At 44.9% G+C, this 12,270-nt stretch overlaps 1 protein-coding gene across 5 annotated transcripts in view; it reads right to left on the reverse strand.

Annotated features, from left to right (window-relative positions):
• ARIH1 (ariadne RBR E3 ubiquitin protein ligase 1) overlaps positions 1–11,824 on the reverse strand; it is a 63,036-nt gene extending 51,212 nt beyond the window's left edge. The window contains exon 1 of one of the 5 annotated variants that reach the window (XM_052809070.1): positions 11,396–11,824. In XM_052809070.1, the coding sequence (XP_052665030.1) occupies positions 11,396–11,764 (369 nt within the window). In that variant the 5' untranslated portion in view covers positions 11,765–11,824. The remainder of the gene's footprint in view (positions 1–11,395) is intronic. The other 4 variants (XM_052809074.1, XM_052809071.1, XM_052809072.1 and 1 more) reach the window with 4 other exon arrangements.
• Positions 11,825–12,270: the final 446 nt, after the last annotated feature.

Here is a 12,270-nt window from a genome sequence, read left to right on the forward strand (position 1 = left end):
GCAGACCCTCCAAAGCACCTGGAATATCTTCCTTTCAGCAGTGAACAGGAAACAAACCTGGATGTGCAATTTTGTATTTGATGGGACTGTGTGCTGGCTGACAAGGATATCCCTTGTTCCTTTCCCATTAAAATATTACAACCTATCATCAGGCTTCTGCAAGAGAAAAAACCCACCTAATCAGTCCTGCTTTATAACTGATGTGAAGGCTAGCAATATGAATAATTACATTAATAACTGGCAGATAATTAAGTGCACTGAAAAGGCTGGCACCCAGCCTCTTCCAAATCACAGCACTGCCTGCCTGTGGAGATACCCTTGCAAGCGATAGCAGGACACCAGCCAGGGGAATTATCCTGTGGTACATGAGGATGACATAGATCCCAAACATCTCCAAGCACTCTCCCTCCAGAGAGTTTCAGTATCAGCCATCCCAGGCATCCCTAAAGACAGCTCCAAGTCTTTGCACCCTGTTCGCCTCCTAGAAGCTACCATACCAGAGAAAAAAATAAGTATCAGAGCTAGGAAGGCAGTTCCCAAACAGTAACGACACAAAGTAGATGACAGATTCAGAAATTAAGCAAGCCAGCCAAACAGCAAGCATTTTACCAGTTTCTCAAGCATCATACCAGTTTCTGTACAATCTCTGAACACATTTCCAGTGCCTCAATACAGAACTACCAATTGAAGGCAAAGTATCTTGCATTTCTAAACTACAATAGTCCAAGACCTGTATCACATTAGACTCGATCTTTGCTGTCATACAGAACTACACTTGCATTTACTATCAACTGTCATCATCCAACATAAAAATATAGCAGAGTAAATCTTCCAAGTATTAATTTCAGCTCTCTTAGCAATACAAATAAGGACGTTTCAAACACATCATTTTACCAAGTAAAATAAAGAGAATGGTTATGACAGCACATGCTAATGCATATATAATATATATAAATCAAAGAATACCACCTCAATTTTCTCAGACAGCTTTTCAGTCATCACAGAAGTATTACTAACTACCAAAACAAAGATGTCGGACACATTTGTTCATCAGATCTTCACAGTACTTAGAAATCGTTACTTTATTTTCCTGTATGCATACTAGGTGGGATTTTACCCCAAAGACCTTCACTTCACACAAAACCAAACTTCACATTAACAGCATCTATTGGGATCACTTACTCAGGTGAAGAGGAATGCAAAATGAGAACCCTCATTCATCACTTTAAGGCAGGGCCTTACAGTCAGGGCTTACTAGCACCTGTCAGAGCTCCCAGAAGAGAAATGAAGCTGCTAACTAACTGTTGGAGTGTTGTTCTTCCTATCTTCTTAATAAAAAGTTGCTGTTCAGCCTAGTTTTAATATACATTGATCAGCGAAGCTCTGTCACTTCCAAGCAGCTACTCTGGAGTCTAACCTCATCAGGCCTTGGGAGGTTTCTCCTTCAGTTACACCCTCGAGACATGGCACTCCCACACATTCTCCCTTCTTCCCAGAAAAGATCCTTAACTCCTCTTATTTCCAGATCATTCCTTCTACCTCCCTATTTCTCAGGTCCCTGAGCATGACTAGGATGTAGATTATTAGGAGTTAATTCTTAAGGTATTCTTCCCACACAGGAAAGCTCACTGCAAAGGAGACTGTTTACTCACATGAATTCTGTTTTCCCCTAATCCCTCTCCGCATTTCTATCTGCCATACAAAGGAATGCTGATTGTGTTTGTATTTTGTTACACAAGAACACACACAATCCAAAGTTATCAGCTGCAGGGGGGATCAAAGTTTTGAAAAACTATCCAGAGCTCTTTCAAAAGTTAAATACGCACCTATAATTATATGTGCGCCCAAAACAGGCCACAAAAACCTTGTCTTCAGGTGTAGATACACATGCATTTCTTTTGCTGACAGTACAGAGTCGAGCAATTCAACCACCATCACTTCGGGCAAATAGAGAAAAGCAACCGCTTGCAGGGTCAAACAGTGGGCTGACTGATAAGAGCAGAAAGGAGGCACGTTTAATCAGAGAGTTCACTGATCCCATTCATTACTTGGACCAGAGAAGAGTTGTACCCATGCAGTGAGGGAATGGGAACTGCCTAAGCCAAGAGCAACATATATGTAACCATGCCCCTATTTCATGTTGCAGGTGCACGTGTCTATACACGCCTGCATCTCAAAAAGCACTGCTTGAGACAAGTATTAAACACCCAAAGAAACTCAAAGCACCACAACAGCTCAAGTTTATTGGTGTTTCAAGCCAAGCAGCAATGGGAGGCTACCAACAACAGCCCATGCTGCCTTAGCTCAGAAAACCAAAGAAAAACCTAAAAAAAACCTAAAAGGAAGTTACCCGGAGTGAAGTATTTCACTACGCAGTAACCATTGCACCAGCTTCCACACACACATCAAAGCAGCACAGGAATGGTAAAAATCAAGCATGTCCTCCCGTGATTTTTATATAATGGGGTTGTTCAAATACCAGCTACTTTCTCTGTGGCTCCAAAAAGGTTTTGCTAAAGTAAACAGGTCAAATGCACTTTGCCAGGGTAGTACATAGCTTACTCAACACACTCCTTCGGAGGTTGCCCTAGCTTAATAATACCAGGGAGGAAGCAAAAGCCTTCAGAACCACTTAAAATTTTCATTTCTTTATCTTGGAAGAAAGTCTCTTCATGCTTTCTCCTTAATAGGAATAGACAGATAGTAAGTTTAAAAAAAAAAAAAAATATATAAATCTTTGAACTAACACCCAAAATCGTCAGTTATTTTGTCAGTTGACTATTTTCAGGTGCAATTATACAGATTCTTCCAGTTCCACATTTTTAGTATGTGTTCTCCACTTCAGGAAGGCTTCAACTGTGCCTAAGCAGAATCCTTCTGAGCAGGAACTCATACTATATCTATCCTGCTTATCTGCTGGAAAACCAAGTTTAGAGTCTGCATCCTTCATCTGGTGAAATAACACACAAAACATTACTCCATCAAGCACAGACAATTTTTCTGAAGGGCTGTAAAGGCAATAAGCAAATACCCAAGCTTTTAATTTCCAGCATTGGGGATTATCTCCCTCCAGCTCCCCAATTCCTCAAATCACAAACCAATCAAAGCTTGATCTTTTGTGAATTAACATGCACCCTCCCCACAAGAAAAGGCAAGTTCATGGTGTCCCAGAATGTAGAGGGTGCCTCAGATCAAGAAGTCAGAGAATCGAGTAAGTCATAGGAAAAGCCTTTTCTCTTTCATGCCTTTACATTTCAGCCACAAGTACTTTCCCAGAAGACCTAATTTTGAGGCAGATGGCCAAGACAGGATCCCTTCACTGCTCGTCCCTGGAAATGAGAGGTGCCACATGGCGCCCTGGGACGTGAAAGTTTTAACTGAGGAAGACACAAAACCAAGAATGCTTTAGAAAATGTTGGGGAGAAGGAACTTAACATGTCAGCCCAAGCAAGTGGGCACCAGCTAGAAACCATCAGTAGCTCAAGAGAAGGCCAAGAAGCTGAGTTTTAGGTAGGCGGTACATAGGCTACCACGCAGTTACTCCTAGATTATGGCCAAGAACCACCTGCTCACAGGGCTCTCAGTTGTTCCACTGTCCCCAGCAGCAGTATTTGGTTCCTCTCCCCCATATATCCACAGAGGACTACAATCTTTTGCTGTCACACAGACATGGCAGCAAGGACAGGCACACACCATAACAGTCATAGAGAAGTAGTGCTCGCCACTTAAGCTGTCTAGGCTCCACGCTTCTCCAAAGGGAGGACACCAAAGGGGTACACGTGTCCCTCCTAAACCAATTCTTTCAGAGTTTTTTGTTTGCTCTTTACTAGGCAGTGGCAATGCCTACCAGCTAGGTGCCCCGCCAGCTCTCAGATGTTGCCCAAAACAGCTGGCAAGACCATTGGCAATGCCAGAATGCACCACCGTTGCCAAGACACTTGCACAAGGCAAGCCAACATGTCCACAAGCAGGCAGCTAAGCTACAATGGGAAGAAGCAAATTTTTCTGAAAAGTATTTAAACAGCTTATTAGCTTCTTCCTTGTTCTAAGTGACTTAGGTACTGTTGAAAGTTATCTACATAAGACTTTGGATCTGAAATTATTCTTGACATTTGGCAAGAGTTCTCAGTCCCTACAAACAGGCAAAAGACTTGATGCAGACAGTTGTATTTGAGTGTTGCATACATAGAGTGGTTCAAACACTCACCACAGTGAACTACTCCGAATACCAAAAGTAATTACTCAGCATTGCTACACCATGTAAACAACGGACCTCTTTTGAAAGAGTGTCTGTAGTTATATGGACATTTGAAATTCTAAAAAAGCACCGACTTGTGAAGTACAAACACTACCAAACTAAGTTACGTGTGAAACTCAAGTACTGAGGAAGCTTCAAACAGCAGTTTTTAAAGCATTCACTTAAACAGTATTTCCATCACAGCTCAAGATCAAAAGCTAAAGGCAAGCTAAGGAATCAAATACAGGCCAAACTCAAGGTTTTCAACATTCCCAACAGTAAACACCTGGGATGGTGAAGATATCTAAATATTATGAGAATTTCCATTATCAAATTAAAAAATCATTTTTTTCTCCAGCTCACGCAGAGTCGATCACTTCCTTGTCACACTGGAGCCTCCTGCACCGATATCCTACACAAGCTCAGCAGTCCTCTCTCAAACACGCAGGCATCTGTATTCTGGGCTGCACTCAAATGCACCATTTGGCATTACCGAGTAGCTATGAACCTTCCGTGTGCATTTTACAATAAACGAGGCTGCATTTTTCTTGCAATTGCTGAAGCTACTGAATGACTTTATGAAATTCAGCAGCATTATATGCTTGTATACATGCAAAAGCCTCCAAACATTCTTTATGGCTGCCAATAATACAGTGTAGCCAGCCACAAACAAGAGAAAACATCACTTGCAGTATTTTTAGATCCATCTAACTCCAAAAGCAGTACAAGTCCAGAGGACTGGAAGCATGACCCTGAACAGGTAAGTTACGGACTGAGCTACATGGATAGGACTTTCAGCTTCACAGTTACTTGCCATGGAAAGTCACAGCTCTCGTGACAAATTCTGGATTCTTTTCCTCGTTACCAACCCTTCAAAAGGGACTTTCCTAAGCAGAGGAACAAGCAGCTACATCCTCCAGAAAGAAAAGGCTCCTACAAATTATTTCTGTATGAAAATCTTGACTCACTATTGTAACAGGAGCACAGCTTGGAGATCAACGATCACTTCCTTAAACTGCTCTATTGCATCTGACACCGAACAGCAGAACCACATTCTTGTTTACTTTCATTCATGGAGTAAAGGGGAAGAAAGATCATTTTCAAAACAGAAAATTGAAAACAATTCAACAGGTGCAAAGGACACTTGGGGAGGTGCTGTACAGGGAGCTACTTTTAATTTATGAATTAACAGCATCACTTCAAACAAATGTTGAAGTTTTCCAGGTCTCAGTTTTAATCACAAGAAGCAGAGACTCAAACTGAAATTGTGTGTGCCATGCTCCTAAATTTAACATTGCTTGCCAAACAACACTAAGCAAAAAATGTGAAATATTTTTTTAATAGACACAGGACTGCCTTACACTTCCGTATAACATCACAGCAACACAAAGAGCATAGAGGTTTGGGTTTTATTTCCTATTATGAACTTTAACTCATGCAAGGCTAAAACTAAGGAGTCTGAGCTTGGGACAAGTATAAAAGTGTAAGCTATAGTTTTATTTTTAATTATGCTTAACACCCAGAAATAGCTGTTGTTTCACACCAAGGACCGCGAATGCTGCAGTCTCAATTACAACTTCTCCGTGGCACACCAGTTTTCAAGTTATGGCAGAAATAACACTTCTACTTTGCATGGCAAGTATGGTCCTGCTCACTAAAGTTAAACCCACAGGGAATAGCAATAATTCCATTTACTATTTGCTTCTTGCTTTTAGAAACAAATGTTTTAAAGTAGCTAAAAAAACAAAGAGTGTTTTCAGTTTCACTTTGAAACGTCCCTAATACATGACAGTCCCCACCTGCATCCACAAGGCCCCTGAGAGGAGGCAGCATTGTTGTGATCTTTGCAAAATAATGTTGAGACAAAAGAAACCAGCATCAAATTTTTTTCCTCATGGCCAGCCATGAGATTTACATTTGGCCTAACAGAAACGGAAATCTAAAGCACTAAGCAAATGGGTCATCTAAGTACAAAGTTTAAATTACTCTGGAGACTTAACAGATAAACCAAGATTTTTCTACCTGGTAACACTGAAATTTAAAATAAGTCTTAAAAAAAATTCTATTATATTCAGAATTACATGTCCTGGCAGCCAGGAAACAGATACCATGTCACTTCCAAAAGCTTTGCAGTGATTGCTTATACCAGATTTCAGGAATGCTTTGTCACAATGAAGTTTACTCCGTTCCTTGGAAATATTAAATGCATTCCTACTATAATGAAACACCTTATAAACACCGCATGACAGAAACAAAGAGTATAACAAAGCATTTCCTTCCAGCATCATAACATTTAGGGCCCAATAAGAATTTTATTATCAAATAACTAACCACACAAGAAGAGAAGTTAGAGGCTTGCAAATTCACCTTGTGCAGGCATCACAAGCAGACCCAAATGCAAGAAGCATCAGCCTGAAGTGCTTCCGCCCACAGACTCCTACCTAATGCTTGTCAAGCAGCTTCAAGTACTCCGAGTTTTCAAGATGTCATCTCTAACATTAAATACAGTTTTAAGCACGAACCTGTACAACAGCAGCAATTCCTGTTGCTCACTTGCCAGTGATTCCTATTGTGGACAACATATGTGGACCATACTGCCCATAGCACTGAACTACACCAGCATCGGGGACATTTCCTAAGTTACGACTGGAAATTAGCACATTTTGTCCAAGCAAGTAAAGCCACTGTTTAACAAGACCCCTTTTGCCAAGCGACAATGGGTTTGCACTTGCCGTAACAGAGCTCTATTTAACCGCAGGGCTGCAGCATTCTGGGGGATATCTGCACCGCCTCAACTCTGCCAGCCTCTCAAAAAAGCCGCTCCTCAACAAATTTAACAAACATGGCTTTGTAACTTAGGAGTGGCCTGGGGTTTTGGCTTATTTTAACAGCAAAGCTTTTATCCAGTAAGGACCTGGCCTTCCTTCCAAAGAAGTCAGCCACCTTCATCATGTAAATGAGAAACCAGTATTTATTACAAATGCTCTGATGTTACACATTACCTGCGCTGCTCTGAAGAACCTTATTTTAAAGCCTATAGTAAAAAGAAAAGGTATTTTTGAGCTAGACTAACTTTTGTTGGATCCAGTGATGCCACCTCCTTCCAGAGAAAGCCCAGGTTTGAAGCTCGACACGCTCACAACCACGCGGCAGTCAGGCACAACACCTGGCCACATCCAGGGTCTTGCTCCCTGCTGCGGGGTGGGGAGAAAAAGAAGAGGCTCAACTCCCTTTTCTGCACTTTGTTTTAAACGCCAGCCACCTCGGAGTTTCATCCCAGTATTTTCAACACCTTGCCATTACAAAGTCCAGAAAGAATTAATATGGTCAGTGACATCACAATGATGTCGTTGGAATGCTCCAGAAAAAGGTGACCAAAAAGGGGGAATGAACCCAACTGAGAACTACTGAAATCGCACAAGCTTGCAACAAGGCAAGGAGAACACTGGGCCAAGCAAGACTAGAGACACAGATCATCATGTATTCTATTCAGAGCAGAAATAAACATGCTATTCTAAACATTTTTCAAGTTTATTTTCAGAAAATCTAGAGCAAAGATGGAAATAGCAATCTGATATAAAAAAAAAAAAAAAGATGTTAACGGTGGCAGCAAGTTATTTGGACAAAAGGTCAGAGAGGAAGAATATGGGGAAGACATTCAACTGTGGGAAAACGCCTCTGAGAAGAAAGCCTTTTGTTCAACATCACCTCTATGTCTAGGTTTTTACAGTTGCTCAGTAAGTTATTCTGCCAGCAGCTGGAAAACCACCAGAAATGCGCCTGTTTACTTTGACAACTAAAATTCAAAATAACATGTCAAATGACTCTCTACTCTGTGTAATCATAGTGATATAATGGAAGTGATACTCTGATCTGAGGTGGGGTTTAAAAGTCTCAGCCAATTGACAGCACAAGGTTAAGGGGCTTATTCATACCCCTATTTTTGCATTCAGAGAGGAAGGGGAATGCTTGTTGTGCGACACATGGAGTCAAATCAGATCAAAAGCATAAATGCCAAATACTCTGTAAAAATCATCACTAAACGCCTGAAAGCCCGCTTAGGCTCAGACAAGAAAGAGCAAATGCAAAATAGTCTAAATATTTGAGTCATTCTGAAAGCTCCCTAGTTCACTGCAAGTTCAGCAGTCTTAGAAGGCCAGGCAATAAAAAAGGTAACAGCTCGGCACCAAGCAGCCGTCTTCATGAGCCTTTTACATGCTACAGTGCAAATTACAGGCTCTGTAACCAGTAAGTTTACCACAAGTTAGCTACTACTCCTGCAAAGTCTTAATCAGATCAAATCCCTGTCCTGAGAAGTTTATGTTTTTCTTATATAGCTTGTACTTGGAAATTACTAAATGGATGGGAGAATAAATTTAATTTAGTCCCTTCAACTAGTAGCACTATCAGCTAATAAAGTGGTCAAATGCAGTGTTTTAATACAGACAAAGGCCATTTAATACAGAGACTTATACCTACCATGGCTCAGATACCCCCTTGCCGATACTTCATGGCTCACTGATACCTTTTCCTTTCACTGCAGCTGCAAAGATGATCAACTGAAAAACAAAATCCTATTTATATCTTACTCCTGATCAGAAGAAATCAGTACCTGCACCGATTAGAGGGCACAAGACCTACAGCTGAAGTTTTCAGGTATGGGGCACCTCTGCATTACATCCTCACTTGAACAAATAAGTTCCCAAGCACTACAACACATAACCGCAACCATCATCATTTGATACCAAGAACCCAATGTAGATACACAGAGACCAAAGCCATCCAGTACTCGACTGGAACAAGTGAATCACAGCACTGCAACCAAGGATCCGCAGCAGGATCCTGAGCCAATGTGACTCCAGAAAAGGTTTACTGAACCAGAAAAGCAGCAGCAGCAATCCTGGTCGGGCGCCAAAAGCAAGGAAATAAACAGAACAGAGCCCTGGAAGATTTCACCACCAGCAACAGAGGCTAGGATGAGCAAATACTGAAGCATCAGCTGAATTTGGTTCACTTACCTCTGAACAGACTAGAAATCTAATGGCAGTAAGCTGGTATTTAAAAGCCATTCAGAGCAACTGAATGTTTTTCTACCCTCTTCTGATACATTCCAGGGCTTAAGCTGATTTTAGGTCCTGAGTTTACCCATGACATTCCTAAACAAACTGGCTTTCTGCACTCTGCTCTGTTAAACCAGGAATAACTACTGCAAACCTAACACAAATAACTAAAGCATAAGCAGCAGCCACAGCAGTTCTGTGTAGGCGGTCTGCAAGGCTTCTGCAGAGCCCAACGCAGCCAAGTCCATCGCAGGGTCAGGCCTCCCACCACCACCCCAGATACAGGAGGAGGAGCAGGGTCTCTTTACCTATATTGACCTCTTTCCACTAGTTCTGCAACTCGGAGGTCAAGCACACAAGTCATACAGCTCATGGGCAGTAGAAGAGGGGAGAAAAACCCACAGACCAGAAACCAGGACCTTGTCCAAGAAGTCAGTTCATGAAGAACATGTAGGCGAGTCCACCATGCCGGCCAGGTCTGGAAAATGCACATGCAGGAATACTCACTACTCCTCACTGACAGGAACTTTTCCACCACTTTGCTTATGCAAAGACAGGACAAATGGTAGAATTTGTTCAATACAGCAGCATGGGTCGCAATTTTCGCAGTTTTAGTCATTAGATACAGACTCACCATTTTAATCGCTATTTCAAAGAGTAAAAACTTTAAATTACCAACTCGTCTACTTGCCATTTGTTTCCCTCCCTATATTAGGATCAATATCTGGTAGCAAAGAAACATCCATACTTAACCATAAGATCTTCTTTAACTGCAGGGTAATCAGCTAATCTAGACAGACTCCTTTATTCAGCTTTACATGTACAGTACTATTATTAAAGTTATAAACTGTAATTTGACTTTAGAAATGCCATTTACTAATTTAGTACGCAAATACTTTTACAGTTGTTTGCATCAAGCTCCACATAAACTACAGTGGATTTATAGCACACAAAGCAACATTTTAAAGCTGCTATTATAGCCACTGTAGAGCACAGAATAGTTGGGCAAAAGCATTCACCAAAGCATCTCATATTTAAACAGATTTACCAACACTGGAAGTACATACAACTAGCAAAACAACTGCTTTCTGGGCACTGTACCCTTCAATATTTAGTATCCATAGATTTCACGTTCTCACGCTATTCCTGTTCGCGTATTGGAAAAGGAGAAGCATTTTCTATTGACTCACACTAACTCCGAACAGTATCGAGTAAATGGAAACAAAAGAAAACCCACGCACTCTGGTCACCTGCAGAAAAAGTGAACAGCATCAGAAACTTTATGGTGAGCTGGAGCAAAACCTTGCCATAAACATTTAGAAAGGGATGCCAGATAGCTTCAGTGGCTAGAATTTTTTTCCAAAAGCTCAAGAGCCAACAGATATGACTTTGATACTTTCATCTTAAGACAGTAATGTTACTTTGAATTCAATTTCAATTTTAAAGTGGCATACTTAAAAACTGGGAGGAAAAAAGCTATTGTTTTGAAGCGATTGCTCGTATCCCCTCCTGGTCTACACTGGAAATAAACACGACAAGGTTCAACCCCATGAGCAGGAGCGCGTTTGTATGTGGCAGGGGGGAAGGGAAGGGAGAAGGCAACAAAACCAGAGCGGTGGCTGGCTGCCTCTCCTCAAGTTCCAGAGCTTGCCATCGACTCACCAGCTTACCGAAGGAACTGCAGGGGCTAACATTCCTCCCCCCTCCCCAGCTAGCGTGAGGACAGAGGGGAAGAAAAGCAAAATACAGATTACAGCCCACCGGCTGGAAACCACACAAAGAAAGAGGAGCCCTTTTAAAGGCAAGGGCCTCGTCCCCGACGCTTCCACGGCAGGAAGCGAGCTCCTGGCCTGCCCCGAGGAGCCTCCCCGGGGGATATGGGTGCCGGTGAGCCCCTCCGGGGGGGGGGGGGGGGGTTGGGGGTCCCTCGGAACGCGTGGGGGGAGGTTCTGGGCGGCGGGAGGGCCGGGCCCGGCGCCCCTCAGGCGAGACCCGTTGGCGGCGCGGGCCGCCCCGCCTCACCCCCCCGCCCCCGTCCCGGTCCCGTTCCCGTTCCCCCCCCACCCCGGTCCGGGTGCCGCTCCCGAGGGGGTCGCACCTGGATGACCTCGTTGACCTCGCGGATGCACTCCACCATGTGCTGCAGGATCTGTTCGGCCGTCAGCACCTCGTAGCGATAATCCTCCTCCTGCTCGGGGCCACCGCCGCCTCCGGGGCCCGGCCCGCCGCCCAGGCCGCCTCCACCGCCGCCGCCGCCGGGGCCCAGCCCTCCCGTTTCACCGCCTAACAGCCCGTCGCGCTCTCCGCCGACGCGCAGCCCGGGCTCCACCAGCTCCACCTCGCCCAGGTCCAGGTTATCGTCGGGCTCGTCCTCCTCCTCGTCCTCCTCGTCCTCCTCCGCGCCGCTGTCCTCGCTGCACTCCTCGTCCTCGTCGAACTCGTAGTTGTAACCCTCGTCCGAGTCCATGGCGAGGCGGTGAAGAAACGGCGGCGGCTCCCGCGGCCCCCCCCCCACCCCACCCCGCCGGCCTGGCTGGCGCCCGCCGCCGCCGCCCCCCCCCCACCTCCGGCGCTGGCCCCGGCCCCGGCCCCGCCGCGCCTCAGCCGCCGCCAACAAAGGGACGCGGCCGACCCGCTCCGTCACCGCGCGCCGCGCACGCACGGCACGTCACGCCGCGACGCGTGACGCGTGACGCGCCGCGCCTGCGCGGCGGCCGCCATCTCCCGTTCGCCGCGCCGGGAGCCATCTTGAGTGCGTGCCACACCCCCCCGATACACACACCCCCCCACCCCCCGCCCTGTCCGCCGGCGCCATCTTGAGTGCGGCGCGGCGCCATCTTGAGTGCGGCGGGGGCGGGGGGGCGTTTACTGGCTTCCCCCGCTACCGACCCGGGTGTAGGCGCCGCGGGATGGCGGGGACGTGTGGTGGAGGTGAGGGCGCGGAGCCCCTCCTGAGGTGCCCTGTCAGCCGAG

Source organism: Harpia harpyja, chromosome 14 (genome assembly GCF_026419915.1).
Source record: "Harpia harpyja isolate bHarHar1 chromosome 14, bHarHar1 primary haplotype, whole genome shotgun sequence".
In the NCBI taxonomy this organism is placed as follows: Eukaryota; Metazoa; Chordata; class Aves; order Accipitriformes; family Accipitridae; genus Harpia; species Harpia harpyja.